This window comes from Oncorhynchus keta, unplaced genomic scaffold (genome assembly GCF_023373465.1).
Source record: "Oncorhynchus keta strain PuntledgeMale-10-30-2019 unplaced genomic scaffold, Oket_V2 Un_contig_4759_pilon_pilon, whole genome shotgun sequence".
NCBI lineage: Eukaryota > Metazoa > Chordata > Actinopteri > Salmoniformes > Salmonidae > Oncorhynchus > Oncorhynchus keta.
In genome coordinates this window covers 122,501-142,579 of record NW_026287945.1, presented here as the reverse complement: position 1 = coordinate 142,579, position 20,079 = coordinate 122,501, and the positions used below count along the sequence as shown (strand labels likewise).

The 20,079-nt window shown below is 41.2% G+C and overlaps 3 protein-coding genes across 3 annotated transcripts in view; 1 reads left to right on the top strand and 2 right to left on the bottom strand.

Moving 5' to 3' along the window:
* Positions 1–3,327: 3,327 nt before the first annotated feature.
* On the bottom strand, positions 3,328–6,991 carry LOC127924935 (uncharacterized). Its single transcript, XM_052509607.1, has 5 exons — positions 6,257–6,991; positions 5,791–5,889; positions 5,446–5,544; positions 5,173–5,328; positions 3,328–3,719 (listed from the first exon to the last, which is right to left on the bottom strand). Exons 1-5 carry the CDS (start codon positions 6,792–6,794, stop codon positions 3,688–3,690), a joined length of 924 nt encoding a protein of 307 aa, XP_052365567.1. The 5' UTR covers positions 6,795–6,991; the 3' UTR covers positions 3,328–3,687.
* LOC127924936 (Kruppel-like factor 1) lies at positions 6,980–7,992 on the bottom strand. The gene is made up of 2 exons (XM_052509608.1): positions 7,711–7,992; positions 6,980–7,303 (listed from the first exon to the last, which is right to left on the bottom strand). The coding sequence occupies exons 1-2, from the start codon at positions 7,786–7,788 to the stop codon at positions 6,980–6,982; spliced, it is 402 nt and encodes a 133-aa protein (XP_052365568.1). The 5' UTR covers positions 7,789–7,992.
* Positions 7,993–13,153: 5,161 nt separating this feature from the next.
* Positions 13,154–20,079, top strand: part of LOC127924943 (uncharacterized) — a 10,786-nt gene continuing 3,860 nt past the window's right edge. The window contains exon 1 of the mRNA XM_052509615.1: positions 13,154–13,168. Within this exon, the coding sequence (XP_052365575.1) occupies positions 13,154–13,168 (15 nt within the window). The remainder of the gene's footprint in view (positions 13,169–20,079) is intronic.

Sequence of the window (20,079 nt, the reverse complement as noted above, 5' to 3'; positions counted from 1 at the left end):
CTCACTTACCTCACATACTCACTTACCCCTACCTACATGTACAAATTACCATGACTAACCTGTTATTTTATTGTGTTACTTTTATCACATTTTTTACTTTAGTTAATTTAGTAAATATTTTCTTAACTCTATTTCGTTAAAAAAATACAAAATAATAAAACATTTAAAAATGATTTGATGTGTGTGTGTTAAGAATGGTCCAACACACAAAGGACATCCAGCCAACTGGACACAACTGTGTGAAGCATCGGAGTCAACTTGGGCCAGCGTCACTGAGAAACGTTTTCAACACCTTGTAGAATTCATGCCCCGACGAATTGAGGCTGTTCTGAGGGCAAACGCGGGTGCAACTCAACGTTAGGTAGGTGTTCCTAATGTTTTGTCCACTCGGTGTATACGTTATTGCGCTTACACTTGCACTTATCTTTTGTTACTATCACTGACTTTGTTGATATTGTGGAACAGTTTGACTTACTATGACTGTGATATGTGGTTGGCTTACCTACCTTAAGATGAACGCATGAACTAAGTTGCTCTGGATAAGTGTCTGTTAAATGACTAAAAAGCCAAAAAATGTATCACTTCATAATATCCCTATAGAACAGAGACATCTAGTGGTTAAATTATACATTGGCGCTTCAGTCGTAAGTGTACACATTTATTGAATTAACTTACATTTTACTTAGAAATTAGAAACAATTCAATCATCCAGTGAGATTAAAATAAGCAAATGATACAAATAAAACTTCTGAGAAAAGTTTAAAGCACTCAATGACCAAAGTGATATAAAAAGTATGAAGTTATGAATTATATTAATATGAAAAGCCTTGCAAATAAATACATTTATTCAATTGGAAATTATACAAAATTGATCTGCTTGGTGTATTTTCAATGTGGTTCAGTTGACGTGATCTGTCTCCATGAAATTAAGAAACTAGTAACTTTTACCACATGAAAAGTTGATATCTTAACCAAATCTTAACCTTAATTCAAGAAACATCTTAGCCTTAATAAAAAAAATAATCTTTAGATAATTTACAGGAAATATTAAGATCCATAAATATAGTGTTGGATTTTGCAAACAACCCATATTTGTATGAAGTTCCTTATACAATGTTTCAGCCAGAATGACAGTCCCCTGTGACACAGCCTGTATTGACCTTTGAACTTTGTGTACATTTTGGATGCTAATGTTCTAACCTAGTTTTCAGACTGCATTCCACTGGATGTCTCCACTACAAGACCAGCAAGAGGAACTGCCCCTCCCTACCTTCAGGCTATGCTCAAACCCTAAACCCCAACCCGAGTACTCTGTTCTGCCACCTCTGGTCTCTTGGCCCTCCCACCCCTACAGGAGGGCAGCTCCTTCTCAGCCCAGTCAAAGCTCTTCTCTGTCCTAACACCCCAATGGTGGAACCATCTTCAGAAAACATCTGAAACCCTACCTCTTCAAACTTCAAAGACTATTTTAAATAATCCCCCTCCTCACCTCGAGTCCCCCCTCAAAGAAACATTAAAGAAATCCCAAAATCCTGAACCAACACTTGCTCTTGACTCCACCCCCGCCTTTCTATCTCTGACATTGCTGATAACTACTTTATTGAGAAAAAGAGAACTTACTATGACTGTGATATGTGATTGTCCCACCTAACTCTTATTGTAAGTTGCTCTGGATAAGAACGTCTCCTAAATGACTGAAATGTAAATGTTTATTTTTAGTGTTAAGTCAGTCTGTAACTGTAAGACTCTTCGTTACTTTAGCTGTTTATAGTGTGTGGACAACGTGTGTGTGTCCACTGTATATCTTTGAGTAGTGACGCCTCCTCTTCATCCATGATAACCCTACTCTACCTAGTAGTTGCGTGTGCACCGCGTGTGTGTTGATTAGATTAGTGTGCGAGTGAGAGAAAGAGAGATGGAGATAGGAGACGAGAGAGAGAGAGAGAGAGAGAGAGAGAGAGAGAGAGAGAGAGAGAGAGAGAGAGAGAGAGAGAGAGAGAGAGAGAGAGAGAGAGAGAGAGAGAGAGAGAGAGAAAATGAGAACCAGAATGAGAGTGTGTGTAGACAGGTACACACATATTAGTGTGTATGATCTCACACGGCCCCAGTCATACCCATCCTCCACTCCTCTCATCATGTGTGTCTCTTCATGTGCAGGGCCAGGTGGTCTGAGCGGGAGAAGGCTCTCTGACACTGCAGACACACGTAGGGTTTCTGACCCGTGTGTTTACGGTAGTGACGGGTCAACTCGTCCGAACGGGCAAACTTCCACCCACAGCCCTCCCACGTACAGTGGTATGGTTTCTCCCCTATGGAATCAATAGCACACAAAAGCACATTGTTGATCCAATGTGTTGATCATTCATAGTGTAAATTGTATTCTGTTCAATAGGGTTAATGCAATCAAAGATCCTTGGGACGTCCATACCCTAACCCCTATCCTTAACCTAACCCTAACCCAACCTTAACCCTTACCTAACCATTACCTAACCCTAACCCAACCTTAACCCTTACCTAACCATTACCTAACCCTAACCCAACCTTAACCCTTACCTAACCATTACCTAACCCTAACCCAACCTTAACCCTTACCTAACCATTACCTAACCCTAACCCAACCTTAACCCTTACCTAACCATTACCTAACCATTACCTAACCCAACCTTAACCCTTACCTAACCATTACCTAACCCTAACCCAACCTTAACCCTTACCTAACCATTACCTAACCATTACCTAACCCAACCTTAACCCTTACCTAACCCTAACCCAACTTTAACCCTTACCTAACCCTAACCCAACCTTAACCCTTACCTAACCCTTACCTAACCCTAACCCAACCTTAACCCTAACCCAACCTTAACCATTACCTAACCTAACCCAACCTTAACCCTTACCTAACCCTAACCCAACCTTAACCCTTACCTAACCCTAACCCAACCTTAACCCTTACCTAACCCTAACTCAACCTTAACCCTTACCTAACCATTACCTAACCCTAACCCAACCTTAACCCTTACCTAACCATTACCTAACCCTAACCCAACCTTAACCCTTACCTAACCATTACCTAACCCTAACCCAACCTTAACCCTTACCTAACCCTAACCCAACCTTAACCCTTACCTAACCCTAACCCAACCTTAACCCTTACCTAACCCTAATCCAACCTTAACCCTTAACCCTTACCTAACCCTAACCCAACCTTAACCCTTACTTAACCCTAACCCAACCTTAACCCTTACCTAACCCTAACCCAACCTTAACCCTTACCTAACCCTAACCCTAACCCAACCTTAACCATTACCTAACCCTAACCCAACCTTAACCCAACCTTAACCCAACCTTAACCCTTACCTAAACCCTTTCCTTAACTGTTTTACATTTCAACTTCAATGGGTTGACATCAGAGTTGGGACTTCCCAAGGATCGTTTACACTTTTTCTATTCAATAGCCATTACTACTGAAAACCATGAATCATTATTCATCCATATGAAATTGTCCATCATGCAGTTCTGCCTATTATCCATAATGTATTCTAATCCCTAGAATATGCATTAATGCCTCAATATCTGAGTAATGTATTCTTATATCTGTATTCTTACCTGTGTAATGTGTTCTAATCTCTGTATTCTTACCTGTGTAATGTAATCTCTTTATTATTACCTGTGTAATATATTCTAATCTCACCTGTGTAATGTAATCTCTTTATTATTACCTGTGTAATATATTCTAATCTCACCTGTGTAATGTAATCTCTTTATTCTTATCTGTGTAATGTAATCTCTTTATTATTACCTGTGTAATGTAATCTCTTTATTATTACCTGTGTAATATATTCTAATCTCACCTGTGTAATGTAATCTCTTTATTATTACCTGTGTAATATATTCTAATCTCACCTGTGTAATGTAATCTCTTTATTCTTATCTGTGTAATGTAATCTCTTTATTATTACCTGTGTAATGTAATCTCTTTATTATTACCTGTGTAATATATTCTAATCTCACCTGTGTAATGTAATCTCTTTATTATTACCTGTGTAATATATTCTAATCTCACCTGTGTAATGTAATCTCTTTATTCTTATCTGTGTAATGTAATCTCTTTATTATTACCTGTGTAATGTAATCTCTTTATTATTACCTGTGTAATATATTCTAATCTCACCTGTGTAATGTAATCTCTTTATTATTACCTGTGTAATATATTCTAATCTCACCTGTGTAATGTAATCTCTTTATTCTTATCTGTGTAATGTAATCTCTTTATTATTACCTGTGTAATGTAATCTCTTTATTCTTTTCTGTGTAATGTATTCTAATCTCACCTGTGTAATGTATTCTAATCTCTTTATTCTTACCTGTGTAATGTATTCTAATCTCTGTATTCTTATCTGCGTAATGTATTCTAATCTCTTTATTCTTTTCTGTGTAATGTATTCTAATCTCTGTATTTTTAATCCTGTGTAATATATTCTAATCTCACCTATTCTAATCTCACCTGTGTAATGTATTCTAATCTCTTTATTTTTTACCTGTGTAATGTATTCTAATCTCTGTATTCTTATCTGTGTAATGTATTCTAATCTCTTTATTCTTTTTCTGTGTAATGTAATGTAATGTATTCTAATCTCTTTATTTTTTACCTGTGTAATGTATTCTAATCTCTTTATTCTTACCTGTGTAATGTATTCTAATCTCACCTGTGTAATGTATTCTAATCTCTTTATTTTTTATCTGTGTAATGTATTCTAATCTCACCTGTGTAATGTATTCTAATCTCTTTATTCTTACCTGTGTAATGTATTCTAATCTCACCTGTGTAATGTATTCTAATCTCTTTATTTTTTATCTGTGTAATGTATTCTAATCTCACCTGTGTAATGTATTCTAATCTCTTTATTCTTACCTGTGTAATGTATTCTAATCTCACCTGTGTAATGTATTCTAATCTCTTTATTTTTTATCTGTGTAATGTATTCTAATCTCACCTGTGTAATGTATTCTAATCTCTTTATTCTTACCTGTGTAATGTATTCTAATCTCTTTATTTTTACCTGTGTAATGTATTATTCTAATCTCTGTATTTTTATTGTAATTATTCTGTGTAATGTATTCTAATCTCTGTATTCTTATCTGTGTAATGTATTCTAATCTCTTTATTCTTACCTGTGTAATGTATTCTAATCTCTTTATTCTTACCTGTGTAATGTATTCTAATCTCACCTGTGTAATGTATTCTAATCTCTGTATTTTTATCTGTGTAATGTATTCTAATCTCTGTATTCTTATCTGTGTAATGTATTCTAATCTCTGTATTCTTATCTGTGTAATGTATTCTAATCTCTGTATTCTTATTGTGTAATGTAATCTCTTTATTCTTTTCTGTGTAATGTATTCTAATCTCACCTGTGTAATGTATTCTAATCTCTTTATTCTTACCTGTGTAATGTATTCTAATCTCTGTATTCTTATCTGCGTAATGTATTCTAATCTCTGTATTCTTATCTGCGTAATGTATTCTAATCTCTGTATTCTTATCTGTGTAATATATTCTAATCTCACCTGTGTAATGTATTCTAATCTCTGTATTTTTATCTGTGTAATGTATTCTAATCTCTGTATTCTTATCTGCGTAATGTATTCTAATCTCTGTATTCTTATCTGTGTAATGTATTCTAATCTCTGTATTCTTACCTGTGTAATGTATTCTAATCTCTGTATTCTTATCTGCGTAATGTATTCTAATCTCTTTATTCTTACCTGTGTAATATATTCTAATCTCACCTGTGTAATGTATTCTAATCTCTGTATTCTTATCTGTGTAATGTATTCTAATCTCTGTATTCTTACCTGTGTAATGTATTCTAATCTCTGTATTCTTACCTGTGTAATGTATTCTAATCTCTGTATTCTTACCTGTGTAATGTATTCTAATCTCTGTATTCTTACCTGTGTAATGTATTCTAATCTCTGTATTCTTATCTGTGTGTGTAATGTATTCTAATCTCTGTATTCTTATCTGTGTAATGTATTCTAATCTCTGTATTCTTATCTGTGTAATGTATTCTAATCTCTGTATTCTTATCTGTGTAATGTATTCTAATCTCTGTATTCTTATCTGTGTAATGTATTCTAATCTCTGTATTCTTATCTGTGTAATGTATTCTAATCTCTGTATTCTTATCTGTGTAATGTATTCTAATCTCTGTATTCTTATCTGTGTAATGTATTCTAATCTCTGTATTCTTACCTGTGTAATGTATTCTAATCTCACCTGTGTAATGTATTCTAATCTCTGTATTCTTACCTGTGTAATGTATTATAATTGATGCATTCTTACCCATGTAATGTATTTTAATTGATGTTTTCTTACCTGTGTGTGTGCGGAGGTGAGCCTTGAGGTGGGAGCTCTTGGTATAGGTCTTACTACAACCTGAGTATTCACAGCTGTGTAGAGCAGCTCTCTTCTTCGCCACAGTCCTGCGGCCGTTCTTCCCCTCCAAGCCACCATGGGGAACCCCTGAGGAGGTGATAGCTAGGTGGGGCTGCTGGTGCTGGGAGTAGGGGAAGTGGTTGGAGGAGGCTTGTTGGTGGTGGTGGCCATGGAGGTTGTAGTCCCTCTGGCTGCGGTATAGACCCAGGTGGTGGGGGTAGTTTTGGAGGAAGCTGTAGTGGTGGGTTCGAAATTCAGAGGTCATAGAGGTTGTCATGGAGACAGGGGCTTGGAGGAATCTGCCATCTTGAAACGTCACCATGGAAGTGTGTTGTTGGGGGTAGTAGTGTCCCATTCCAAAGTCCCATGATTTGGACTTAGTGAGGACAGCAGTGGCTCTATCTCTGCCATGTCCCTCCTGGTTGCTTCCGGGGTTGAAACCATACTGGTCCACGTTTGGTTGAATGGGGAATGATGATAATGATGATGATGACCGAACCTGTTGGTTGTAAAGTTCTGGTATGCCTGAACCAATGGTCTCTAAGGGGTGAGCAGCTCAACCATCAGGCTACTGCTGCCTGTATGAAGCCTGTCTGGACTTATTTGGTCCGTCAACACCCCTCCTCCATCATGGTCGAGTCCAGTTTGGTCCGGTTGAAGAAGATGCTGAGTGTTGTAGTCCAGAGAGGGGTTCAGGTCAGGTGACGGGCTGCTCCAGTCAGACAACAAGAACTCCATGTCCCATGAGGTTTCACTTTCATCGTCCAGGTGAGGAAGAACTGGCTGCTGGTCACTGGTGTTGCCAGGTGACGTCCTCTTGGTTTGAGAGTCCAGACTGAGAGCGCCATCCTCAAATTTCCACTCCTTGTGCGACAGTACAAAAACATCAGTTCATATCGAGCCTCACTTACTAACTTCACATAAATATGGAGATAACGCAACAACACCCACTAACAAATTAAAATAACTATTTTATAATTAAATCCTAGTTTTGTAATACCTTTCCAAATAAAATACATTTGATATTTGGACAGATCTTAAATCAAAATACACATATTGTATTAAATGTGTTGGGGATATGAGGCTGTGCTCAAAGGGCCTCTTCATTGCGAGTCAAAACATTTTGTTCAAAGAAATGTTGGTGGCGTTTAGACACTCTGCTGTTAGCCCCAAGACTCACCCTCTTAAAACAAAGATATACAAGTGACAACACTTTTAATTGTTTCAGCAAAATGTAGAAACCAAATAAAAGTAACAAGTGGAATACGTACCTTCATATTGTCCTCAGAGTGAACAAAGTTTGAGAAGGAGCTGAAGGATGGAAGCACAGCAGCTTGTGTCCCAGCCATCTGACCAGTTCGAGTTAAACTTCACACAGGTTACAGTGGTGACAGTAATGTGAGGTTTGTCTTTTCTTTTACATGACCATCTCACAATGGTTAGACTCTTGCAAACTGTAAGTAACCAGTCATCCTGAAAACAGTTACACCTGTCTGTTGTCCAGTTTGATCTGCCAAGTAGCCTACTTTCTTTTACAGTTGTCGTCTCTCCATTCTACCTGTCTACCGTATCCCCCTCTTTCTCTCTCGGTTGTGAACGTGACTTCAAATCTTCTCCGTTCATGTATCTTCCGATGACCGTTGGGGGTGGGACATAAGGTGTGTGTGTGTGTGTGTGTGTGTGTGTGTGTGTGTGTGTGTGTGTGTGTGTGTGTGTGTGTGTGTGTGTGTGTGTGTGTGTGTGTGTGTGTGCGTGTGTGTGTGTGTGTGTGTGTGTGTGTGTGTGTGTGTGTGTGTGTGTGTGTGTGTGTGTGCGTTCGTGTGCGTTCGAGTGTGTGTGTGTGTGTGTTCTATGCCAACTCCATTTCCTACTCCAGTCCTCTCTTCTTAATCAGGAGAAAGAGTGAATGAACAGTTGTATCTCCCCCCTCGCTACCCCTCCCTGTTTTTTTGATCCTGAGCAGAAATCTATGGCCAGCAAAACAACTCCAAAGAGAAAGAGAATTGAAAAAGAACAACAAACAGATGTAATTCTAGCTAATGAATGTTATGGACTTCGTTTTGCACAAAACCACTGAAAATGTCATTTCAAGTGTATTGGAGTTGTTGTTTCTCTGACATGTTATGGCGTACAGTGCAAGCAGAATATCATACTGACATGTTATGGCGTACAGTGCAAGCAGAATATCATACTGACATGTTATGGCGTACAGTGCAAGCAGAATATCATACTGACATGTTATGGCGTACAGTGCAAGCAGAATATCATACTGACATGTTATGGCGTACAGTGCAAGCAGAATATCATACTGACATGTTATGGCGTACAGTGCAAGCAGAATATCATACTGACATGTTATGGCGTACAGTGCAAGCAGAATATCATACTGACATGTTATGGCGTACAGTGCAAGCAGAATATCATACTGACATGTTATGGCGTACAGTGCAAGCAGAATATCATACTGACATGTTATGGCGTACAGTGCAAGCAGAATATCATACTGACATGTTATGGCGTACAGTGCAAGCAGAATATCATACTGACATGTTATGGCGTACAGTGCAAGCAGAATATCATACTGACATGTTATGGCGTACAGTGCAAGCAGAATATCATACTGACATGTTATGGCGTACAGTGCAAGCAGAATATCATACTGACATGTTATGGCGTACAGTGCAAGCAGAATATCATACTGACATGTTATGGCGTACAGTGCAAGCAGAATATCATACTGACATTGGCCTCTTCATTCAGCTTCATGAAACAACTCAAACTCCCCTCCCCCACTACTAAAACTGCTACACACACATTGAGCAGCACACACACACCTCTGGGACATGTGGTTCTGAGAAGACCTGTGTGTCTAGTAGGTGATTATGTGCTAGGCTGTGTTTATCAGTGTGCATGGGGGCCCAGAGAGGCCCCTGTTTGACAACAGATAATGGTGCTGCTGACTACTGCCTGGCCCTGCTGACTGCTCCATAACACAGATAAAGACTCTCTCACTCTTTTTTTAACAATCTTTCACTTTCTGTCTACAGAGGAGTATTACTTGGGAAACACCTTGTGTTAGAAAGGACCTATGTAAGCTTGTTATGAATGCCCTATAGACACTTTTTACAAATACTGTTTATATTATGGCACCGTCATTATAATGAATTCATTGGTGCAATAAAGTTCAATGTACTGTATTGGTACACATGAATTGTAATAATAGTCAGATTATATTCATGTAAAAAAGCTCAAGGACACAATGTTCATATTTTCCAAGCAATTCAATTTTTTTTCATTGCAAGTATTGCTTCATGCAAATATATCTAATGTTTGCTCTGTGTGTGTGAGAGATGCAGGCAGCTCAGGTGGGGCTCTGTCATCCTTGGGGAGGTTGGAAGAGCTGGTCCTGGACCTGAAAAACCTGATGCACTTTGTTTTCTTTTTGTCTTCGGGTGGACAGACAGACAGACAGAAAGAAAAGATCTGTGTTAAAAATAACTAAACAACACACATCTATCATGAACACACCAGACATCCATAGTAAATGATGATAATGATACTTTTGGATTTAATATTTTAAGAATTGTAGCTCGGTGATTCTTATTTCTTCACCACCTGCTTCTCAACCTCCACGTCCTTCTCCACCTGCTTCCCAACCTCCTCCACATCCTTCTCCACCTACTTCCCAACCTCCTCCACATCCTTCTCTACCTGCTTCTCCACCTCTATCTCTTTCTCAACCTCCACCTCCTTCTCCACCTGCTTCTCAACCTCCACGTCCTTCTCCACCTACTTCCCAACCTCCTCCACATCCTTCTCTACCTGCTTCTCCACCTCTATCTCTTTCTCAACCTCCACCTCCTTCTCCACCTGCTTCTCAACCTCCTCCACATCCTTCTCCACCTACTTCCCAACCTCCTCCACATCCTTCTCTACCTGCTTCTCCACCTCTCTCTCTTTCTCAATCTCCATCTCTTTCTCCACCTGCTTCTCAACCTCTGCGTCCTTCTCCACCTACTTCCCAACCTCCTCCACATCCTTCTCTACCTGCTTCTCCACCTCTATCTCTTTCTCAGTCTCCACCTCCTTCTCCACCTGCTTCTCAACCTCCTCCACATCCTTCTCCAGCTGCTTCTCAACCTCCACATCCTTCTCCACCTGCTTCTCAACCTCCCCCACATCCTTCTCCACCTGCTTCTCCACCTCTATCTCTTTCTCAACCTCCACCTCCTTCTCCACCTGCTTCTCAACCTCCTCCACATCCTTCTCCACCTGCTTCTCAACCTCCTCCACATCCTTCTCCACGTGCTTTTCCCCTCCACCTCTTTCTCAACCTCTTTCTCAACCTCCACCTACTTCTCCACCTACTTCTCAACCTCCTCCACATCCTTTTCCATCTCCACCTCCTTCTCCACCTACTTCTCAAACTCCTGCACATCCTTCTCCACCTTCACCTACTTCTCAACCTCCTTCACATCCTTCTTCACCTCCTTCTCCACCTCCATGTCCTTATCCACTACCTTCTCCACCACCTCCTTCTCCAACTCCAGAGCCTTCACCTACAGAGACTCCTTCCCCAGAGGCTCCACCTCTTGAAGATCTTCCTCCTCCCAAGGCTTCACCTCCGGGTAGAGGTTCAAATATACCTCCATGTAGCTGTTGAGGGCATTCATGTTTTCAATGTTATAGGTGGCATCAAAGTCCACAAAGAGCTTTGTTGACCTCCAATGGAGCTTGTGCTTGGCCACTCGGTGGTCTTGGCCAAACGCCCTCTTGTAGATCCTCATGAATTTTACACTGGGGCCGAACTGCAGACAATAGGCTGTGGTCAATGACTCTGGCAGGGGCTCAGAGAACAGCTCTTTGTCTGGGTTCTGATCAGGTTTTACGGGTTAGAAAATAAAAACATCTACAGTACACGTAAAAGTTTGGACAAACCTACTGTACACATTCAAAAGTTATTCTTTATTTTTACTATTTTCTACATTGTAGAATAGTAGTGAAGACATCAAAACTATGAAATAACACGTAGGGAATCATGTAGTAACCAAAGAAGTGTTAAACAAATCATAATACCATTATTATTTTATATATTTATATAGGCCAGGTCATCTGATGCAGCACTTCATCGCTCCTCCTTCTTGGTCAAATAGCCCTTACACAGCCTGTGAGGTGTGTGTTGGGTCATTGTCCTGTTGAAAAACAAATGATAGTCTCACTAAGCGTAAACCCAATGGGATGGCGTATTGCTGCAGAATGCTGTGGTATCCATGCTGGTTGTGTGCCTTGAATTCTAAATAAATCACTGACAGTGTCAACAGCAAAGCACCCCACACCATCACCTCATCCTCCATGCTTCACGGTGGGAACCACAGATGTGTAGATCATCCATTCACCTACTCAGCATCTCACGAATACATGGCGGTTGGAACCAAAATCTCAAATTTGAACTCATCAGACCAAAGGACAGATTTCCACCGGTCTAATGTCCATTGCTCGTATTTCTTGGCCCAAGCAAGTCTCTTCTAATTATGGGTGTCCTCTAGTAGTGGTTTCTTTGCAGCAAATCGACCATGAAGGCCTGATTCACGCAGTCTCCTATGAACAGTTGATGTTGAGATGTGTATGTTACTGGAACTCAGTGAAGCATTTATTTGGGCTACAATCAGAGGTGCAGTTAACTCTAATGAATTTATCCTTTGCAGCAGAGGTAACTCTGGGTCTTCCTTTGCTGTGGTGGTCCTCATGAGAGCCAGTTTCAGCATTCCAGGTGACTACCTCATGAAGCTGGTTGAGAGAATGCCAAGAGTGTGCAAAGCTGTCATCAAGGCAAATGTTGGCTACTTTGAAGAATCACTTTTTTGGTTACTACATGATTCCATATGTGTTATTTCATAGTTTTGATGTCTTCACTCAAATTCTACAATGTAGAAAATAGTAAAAGTAAAGAAAAACCCTTGAATGAGTAGGTGTGTCCAAACCTTTGATTGGTACTGTATATTTATATACATTCGGGGTCTCAACTTACTGTTGAGAGTTAGAATAATAGGTGCATAAGGTGCAATTTCGAAAATTTGGTTGTGCATCAGCAGTGTCGTGTTGTTGACTATCATTAAATGTGAAGACTATATAATATCAAATCAATTCTCTATGTGTAATTTAATTACACAATTTAACTAATCATGTATCTTTAATTAACTAGGAAGTCGGGGCACTACGGGAACATGTTGTTTATAGAGTTTCAATTTCCTGAATATAACTCTTCCGATATTTTCATATCTTATCAAAACAGTCGCTTATTAATGAATATTACCTCATCAGTCTCATTACTGAACGTCGCAAACCCTTGGATATCTGCACGAACCATAGCATAGAATCACGAATCGACGACATACAAATTGGCTTAATTATTTATTTACTAACTAACTTAAAATAAATCACAGAATTACATAAACACACAAATAGTCACATTGGTTACAACATGATACAAAGAAAAAGTCCCTAGCTGAGAAAACCGATATGACAGCTTGGTAGACAAAGGAAAGGGGTGGGGACCGCTCAAGAGCGGGAAACTTATGGAGGATTACTACACTCATAGAAATTGCTAATACTATAAACATGAATTTATTCAAAAATAAATTGCAATTTACATATTTACAAGTGTCTGCCTTTGTTGTCCCTCTCTGCGGTTGCCGGTCCGTCTGCTGGATAGTCATGGAGATCAAAGACGTATGTTGTTAGAATGGATAATTCAGACTACCATTCGGAAATGTTCTTAGATCAGATGCGTTTACCAGACTGAAGTGTTAAAACAGCGGTTGTCTGAATAATTGTTCTTTCGTTTGTATATTTCTTCACCATTTCAACGTGGGAATGATCTCCACGTTCTCTGGTCTTGTCCTTTGGCACAGTTGCCAACCATTTCAACATGTAGCCACCGCTTCATGTTTACTGATCTAATGTAACTTTTTTCGGAGGTGGGTTTTATACTCTGTGGAAGAAGGGGCAGTTCCAGGATGCCTAATGTGATGTCTGGTCACGTGGGAGTGGCCACTGACTTGGTTAAAACCTTTATATGAAGAACAATTTTCTCATTTAGAAGGCTAACTGTCACGAATCCTGCCAAGATGGTGCCTCTTCCTGTTCGGGCGGCGCTCGGTGGTTGTTTAGCAGCGCCGGCCTACTCCAGCTGCCACTGATCCCCTTTTCTGTTTCATTTAGTTTTGTCTGATTAGTTGCACCTGTTTCTTGTTTAGGTTTTGGTTTTGCTATTTAAACCCAGTAGGCCCGCCGGCTTTTGTGCGGGCTTGTTTTCTGTTTTTTTGATGTGTGTGATTTCTGTGGAAGTATTTTGTTCTTGAACCTTATTGCTCCTGTGTGTGTGGCGTTGACCGACACTGTGGTTTTGGGAATAAACATTCCACATATCAACTACCCTGCTCTCTGCGCCTGACCCCTCCACCCACTACTTCTAGAAGTACATGACACTAGCATCACATTACATCTTTTCACAAATAGTTTCATATTTACTCATTCATTTTATACAACATTCAGATAGAAAACGAATAACTGAGAAATGTACACTTCCAGAGATACCGTTATCTTGTCCTACTGCTTTCTGATGTCACAAAATAAAACAACTTCGACAGGATTGTTCTTTAATTACCCACGGACCATTCCCACATTCTCAAAATACAAATATTGTTTAATTATTCAAACTTTTGATGTCCAGTGTCTCTGTGTTCCATAGTTTACATTCCAAACTCGAACACTACAGAGCATAGAGGCACCGTATTTGGCCCGACCGCCATAAAACAGCCAACTTCCCGCTCTCTGTCGACGAGACAGAGCTCACTGTAGAGCGGACATATGAGATAAGTAATGCGAGATATGTAAACATTCTCAACCTCTTGCCCTACCTGACACGCAGGCGTCCCATCTAGACATCTGGAAATGCAAATGTTCTAATAGTACTAGTTAAAACTCAAACGTTCATTAAAATACATTTTGAATTAAATACACTCGTTAGGAATCATTTAGTCAGATTTTTAAAAAGCTTTTTGGCGAAAGCATGAGAAGCTATTATCTGATAGCATGTAACACCCCAAAAGACCTGCAGGGGACGTAAACAAAATAATTAGCATAGTCGACCCTACCAAACCGCACAAATAAAATATAAAGCATTCATTACCTTTGACCATCTTCTTTGTTGGCACTCCTAGATGTCCCATAATCACTATTGGGTCTTTTTTCGATTAAATAGTCCATATATAGCCTAGATATCGATCTATGAAGACTGTGTGATAAACGGAAAAAATAGCGTCTTATAGAAAACGTAAATTTTTAAATTAAAAAAGTTGTAAACTTTCACAAAACACGTTAAATACTTTTGTAATGCAACTTTCTGATTAGTCACAAAATAAAACAATTGATCACAGGATTGTTCTTTAGCTGTACCCACGGAAATAATGTCCCACAAAATTCTCAAAGACTTGAACAAATGGCTTTGTTTGACCATTATTCAAAGCTTTTGGCAAATGTCCAGACTGTTGACATCACTGTAGTTTTTATTCCAAACCTCAGCCCCATTTATTGTGGTTCGCCTTTATCAATGGGTTGAAGTGTCGGATGGATATATATTTCCATTTTCAGTGATCAGATTTTTCTGTGCTTTTCGATGAAACGCACGTTCTGTTATAGTCACAGCCGTGATTTAACCAGTTTTATAAATGTCTGAGTGTTTTCTATCACACATACTAAGCATATACTATATTCCTGGCATGAGCAGCAGGGCGCTGAAATGTTGCATTTTAACAGAATGTTAAAAGTAGGGGTAGGAGTAATAGTGTTCCATTTATTAAAATGGCCAATGATTTCAAGTCTGTAGGTAGGCAGCCGCCTCTCTGTGCTAGTGATGGCTGTTTAACAATACGATGTCCTTGAGATGGAAGCTGTTTTTCAATCTCTCTGACCCAGCTTTGATGCACCTATACTGACCTCACCTTCTGGATGGAAGCGGGGTGAACAGGCAGTGGCTCAGGTGGTTATTGTCCTTGATGATCTTTTTTGCCTTCCTGTGACATCGAGGGTTGTAGGTGTCCTGGAAGTCAGGTAGTTTAGCCCCTTGATGTGTTGTGCAGACCGCACCACCCTCTGGAGAGCCTTGTGGTTGTGGGTGGTGCAGTTACAGTTGGCGGTGATACAGCCCAACAGGATGCTCTCGATTGTGCACCTGTAAAAGTTAGTAAGGGTTTTCGGTGACAAGCAAAAAAGTTCCAGCCTCCTGAGGTTGAAGAGATGTTGTTGCACCTTCTTCACCACATCATTTCAGTTTGTCGGTAATATGTACACCGAGGAACTTAAAACTTTCCACCTTCTCCATTGCTGTCCTGTCGATGTGGATGGGGGGGGTTCTCCCTCTGCTGCTTCCTGAAGTCCACGATCATCTATTTTGTTTTGCTGACATTGAGTGAGAGGTTATTTTCCTGACACCACACTCCAAGGGCCCTCAACTCCTCCCTGTAGGCTGTCTCGTCGATGTTGTTAATCAAGCTGTTGTGTCATCTGAAAACTTGATGATTGAGTTGAAGGTGTGCATGGCCACGCAGTCATGAGTGAACAGGGAGTACAGGAGGGGGTTGAGAACGCACCCTTGTGGGGCCCAAATGTTGAGGATCAGTGGAGTGGAGATGTTGTTTCCTACCTTCACAACCTGGGGGCGGCCCGTCAGGAAGTCCAGGACCCAGTTGCACAGGGCGGGGTCAAGACCCAGGGACTAAAGCTTAATGATGAGTTTGGAGGGTACTATGGTGTTGAGTGATGAGCTGTAGTCAATGAACAGCATTCTTACATAGTCATTCCTCTTGTCCAGATGGGATAGGGCAGTGTGCAGTGTGATGGCGATTGCATCGTCTGTGGACCTATTGAGGCTGTAAGCAAATTGAAGTGGGTCTAGGGTGACATGTAGGGCGGAGGTGATATGATCCTTGACTAGTCTCTCAAAGCACTTCATGACGACAGAAGTGAGTGCTACGGGGCGATAGTCATTTAGTTCAGTTACCTTGGTTTTCTTGGGAACAGGAACTACGGTGGCCATCTTGAAGCATGTGGGGACAGCAGACTGGGATAGGGATTGATTGAATATGTCCGTAAACACACCAGCCAGCTGGTCTGCGATGCTCTGCGTGTTAGGGATGCCGTCTGGTCCGGCAGCCTTGCGAGTGTTAACATGTTTAAATGGTTTACTCATTTCGGCCATGGAGAAGGAAAGGCCACAGTCTTTGGTAGCGGGCCGCGTCAGTGGCACTGTATTGTCCTCAAAGCGTGCAAAGAAATGGTTTCATTTGTCTGGAAGCAAGACGTCAATGTCCGCGACGGGGCTGTTTTTTTTTTGTAATCTGTAAATGTCAGTAGACCCCGCTACATACGTCTCATGTCTGAGATGTTGAATTGCAACTCCACTTTGTCTCTGTACAGACGTTTTGCCTGATTGACTTATGGAGGGAATATACAACCATATTCCCAGCCACCTTGCTATGGTTAAATGTGGTGGTACATGCTTTCAGTTTTGCTTGAATGCTGCCATCAATCCACAGTTTCTGGTTAGGGAAGGTTTTAATAGTCCCAGTGGGTACAACATCTCCTATACAGTTCTTATAAACCAGCTCACCGAGTCAGCGTATACGTCAATGTTGTTCTCTGGGCTACCCAGAACATGTCCCAGTCCACGTGATTGAAGCAATCTTGAAGCTTGGAATCCGATTGGTCAGACCAGCATTGGATAGACCTACGCACGACGCTTCCTGTTTTAGTTTCTGCCTATAGGAGGGAGCAACAACATGGAGTCATGGTCAGATTTACCAAAAGGAGGGCGGTGGAGGGCCTTGTATGCATCGCAGAAGTTAGAGTAGCAATAGTCGAGCATGTTCCTCGCTCGTGTACTGCAATCGATATGCTGATATAGGTAGCCTTGTTCTCAAATCAGCTTTGTTAAAATCCCCAGCTACAATACATGCAGCCTCAGGATATATGGTTTCCAGTTTGCATAAAGTCCATGAAGTTCCTTAATGGCCGTCTTGGTATCTGATTGCGATGGGATATACACGGCTGTGACTATAACCGAGGGGAGTTCTCTTGGAAGATAATACGGTCGGCATTTGATTGTGGGGAATTCTAGGTCAGGTGAACAAAAGGACTTGAGTTCCTGTATGTTGTTACAATTACACCATGAGTTGTTATGAAACTTGCACCCATCCCTTCTTCTTACCATAGAGATGTTTATTCCTGTCGCCGCGATGCTGAAAATCCCGTTGGCTGTACTGACTCCGACAGCATGTCCCCAGCTGGCCATGTTTCCGTGAAACAGAGTATGTTACAATCCGGGTATGTCTTTGGAAAGCAACTCTTGCCCTGATTTCGTCGACTTTGTGAACGTGGGACTGGACATTAGTGAGCAGTGCATCAATACGTGTTCATCATATTTGGAGTCCTCAATGTTTTCTGCATATTTTAAGTTCTCCACTTATTTTAAGTGTTTCTAAAATCCCCTATCGAGATTACATTTACATTTACATTTAAGTCATTTAGCAGACGCTCTTATCCAGAGCGACTTACAAATTGGTGCATTCACCTTATGACATCCAGTGGAACAGCCACTTTACAATAGTGCATCTAAATCTTTTAAGGGGGTGAGAAGGATTACTTTATCCTATCCTAGGTATTCCTTAAAGAGGTGGGGTTTCAGGTGTCTCCGGAAGGTGGTGATTGACTCCGCTGTCCTGGCGTCGTGAGGGAGTTTGTTCCACCATTGGGGGCCAGAGCAGCGAACAGTTTTGACTGGGCTGAGCGGGAACTGTACTTCCTTAGTGGTAGGGAGGCGAGCAGGCCAGAGGTGGATGAACGCAGTGCCCTTGTTTGGGTGTAGGGCCTGATCAGAGCCTGGAGGTACTGAGGTGCCGTTCCCCTCACAGCTCCGTAGGCAAGCACCATGGTCTTGTAGCGGATGCGAGCTTCAACTGGAAGCCAGTGGAGAGAGCGGAGGAGCGGGGTGACGTGAGAGAATTTGGGAAGGTTGAACACCAGACGGGCTGCGGCGTTCTGGATGAGTTGTAGGGGTTTAATGGCACAGGCAGGGAGCCCAGCCAACAGCGAGTTGCAGTAATCCAGACGGGAGATGACAAGTGCCTGGATTAGGACCTGCGCCGCTTCCTGTGTGAGGCAGGGTCGTACTCTGCGGATGTTGTAGAGCATGAACCTACAGGAACAGGCCACCGCCTTGATGTTAGTTGAGAACGACAGGGTGTTGTCCAGGATCACGCCAAGGTTCTTAGCGCTCTGGGAGGAGGACACAGTGGAGTTGTCAACCGTGATGGCGAGATCATGGAACGGGCAGTCCTTCCCCGGGAGGAAGAGCAGCTCCGTCTTGCCGAGGTTCAGCTTGAGGTGGTGATCCGTCATCCACACTGATATGTCTGCCAGACATGCAGAGATGCGATTCGCCATAAATGAAGGGTGGAAAAATGATTGGAATCATTTCCCTGTTTGACCGCTAGGTTGTATGGACACCTCTATTATTGTGCGTGTTTATGCAGCAAATGCACTATCACCACTTTGAAGTCAATATCTAGCTTGGTCCAGGGCGCAGTCCTTCACTAGTAGAGGTTAGTAGAGGAACCCACACTCTTGCCATGGACCAGAGCTAATAGATATATCCCTTTGTTTAATAAATGTCAAAGCAATACATTAAATATGACTAAATAAATGAATTCCATTGAAATATGATGTTAAAAGCACAATTGATTTGACTTTAAATAGCGTTCAAGTTTGGTTTTATTATGCTTCAGAACTGTCCCAGTTCTTGTCTATAAAAGTTCCATATGATCTATGGCAGGACGGCAGTGCAGCTTCCCATCCACTAGGTGTCAGTGTTGTACTGCAAGGCGTCTCCAGATGCATTACACTACTGCATTGTGTCTGCTCTGTGCATGTTGCCTACTTACCCATATGATTAATGAACTTGTGACGACTACATAAAGAGCATGGGCATGGACTCCACAAGGTGTTGAAAGCGTTCCAAAGGGATGCTGGCCCATGTTGACTCCAATGCTTCCCACAGTTTTGTCAAGTTGACTGGATGTCCTTTGGGTGGTGGACCATTCTTGATACACACACACAACTATTGAGTGTGAAAAACCCAGCAGCGTTTCAGTTCTTGACACAAACTGGTGCACCTGGCATTTACTACCATACGCTGTTCAAAGGCGCAGAAATCTTTTGTCTTGTCCATTCACAATCTGAATGACACACATACATAATCAAAGTCTCAATTGTCTCAAGGCTTAAAAATCCTCCTTTAACCTGTCTCCTCCCCTTTATCTACACTGATTGAAGTGTATTTAACAAGTGACATCAATAAGGGATCATAGCTTTCACCTTGATTCACCTGGTCAGTTTATGTCATGGAAAGAGCAAGTGTTCTTAATGTTTTGTACACTCAGTGTATGTCTCAGGCTCTGTGTACAATATGCATGGATCCACACCAGGGACATTCTGTGGTCTTGGTTTATTATTATATGATCTCACATCCCACTAACAAACCCCTTAAAAGGAAGTGTGCCTGTATGTTGTACTTCCCCTCAGTC

Excerpts from the sequence above, each read along its gene's own strand:
- LOC127924935 (XM_052509607.1), bottom strand. The coding sequence starts at position 6,794 with ATGGGACACTACTACCCCCAACAACACACTTCCATGGTGACGTTTCAA. Across the intron at positions 5,329-5,445 it reads GATTAGAATACATTACACAG|ATAAGAATACAGAGATTAGA; the intron begins GTAAGAATAAAG and ends TACATTACACAG. Across the intron at positions 3,720-5,172 it reads GATTAGAATACATTACACAG|GTAATAATAAAGAGATTACA; the intron begins GTAAGAATAAAG and ends TATATTACACAG.
- LOC127924936 (XM_052509608.1), bottom strand. The coding sequence starts at position 7,788 with ATGGCTGGGACACAAGCTGCTGTGCTTCCATCCTTCAGCTCCTTCTCA. Across the intron at positions 7,304-7,710 it reads ACTCTGAGGACAATATGAAG|GAGTGGAAATTTGAGGATGG; the intron begins GTACGTATTCCA and ends CTGTCGCACAAG.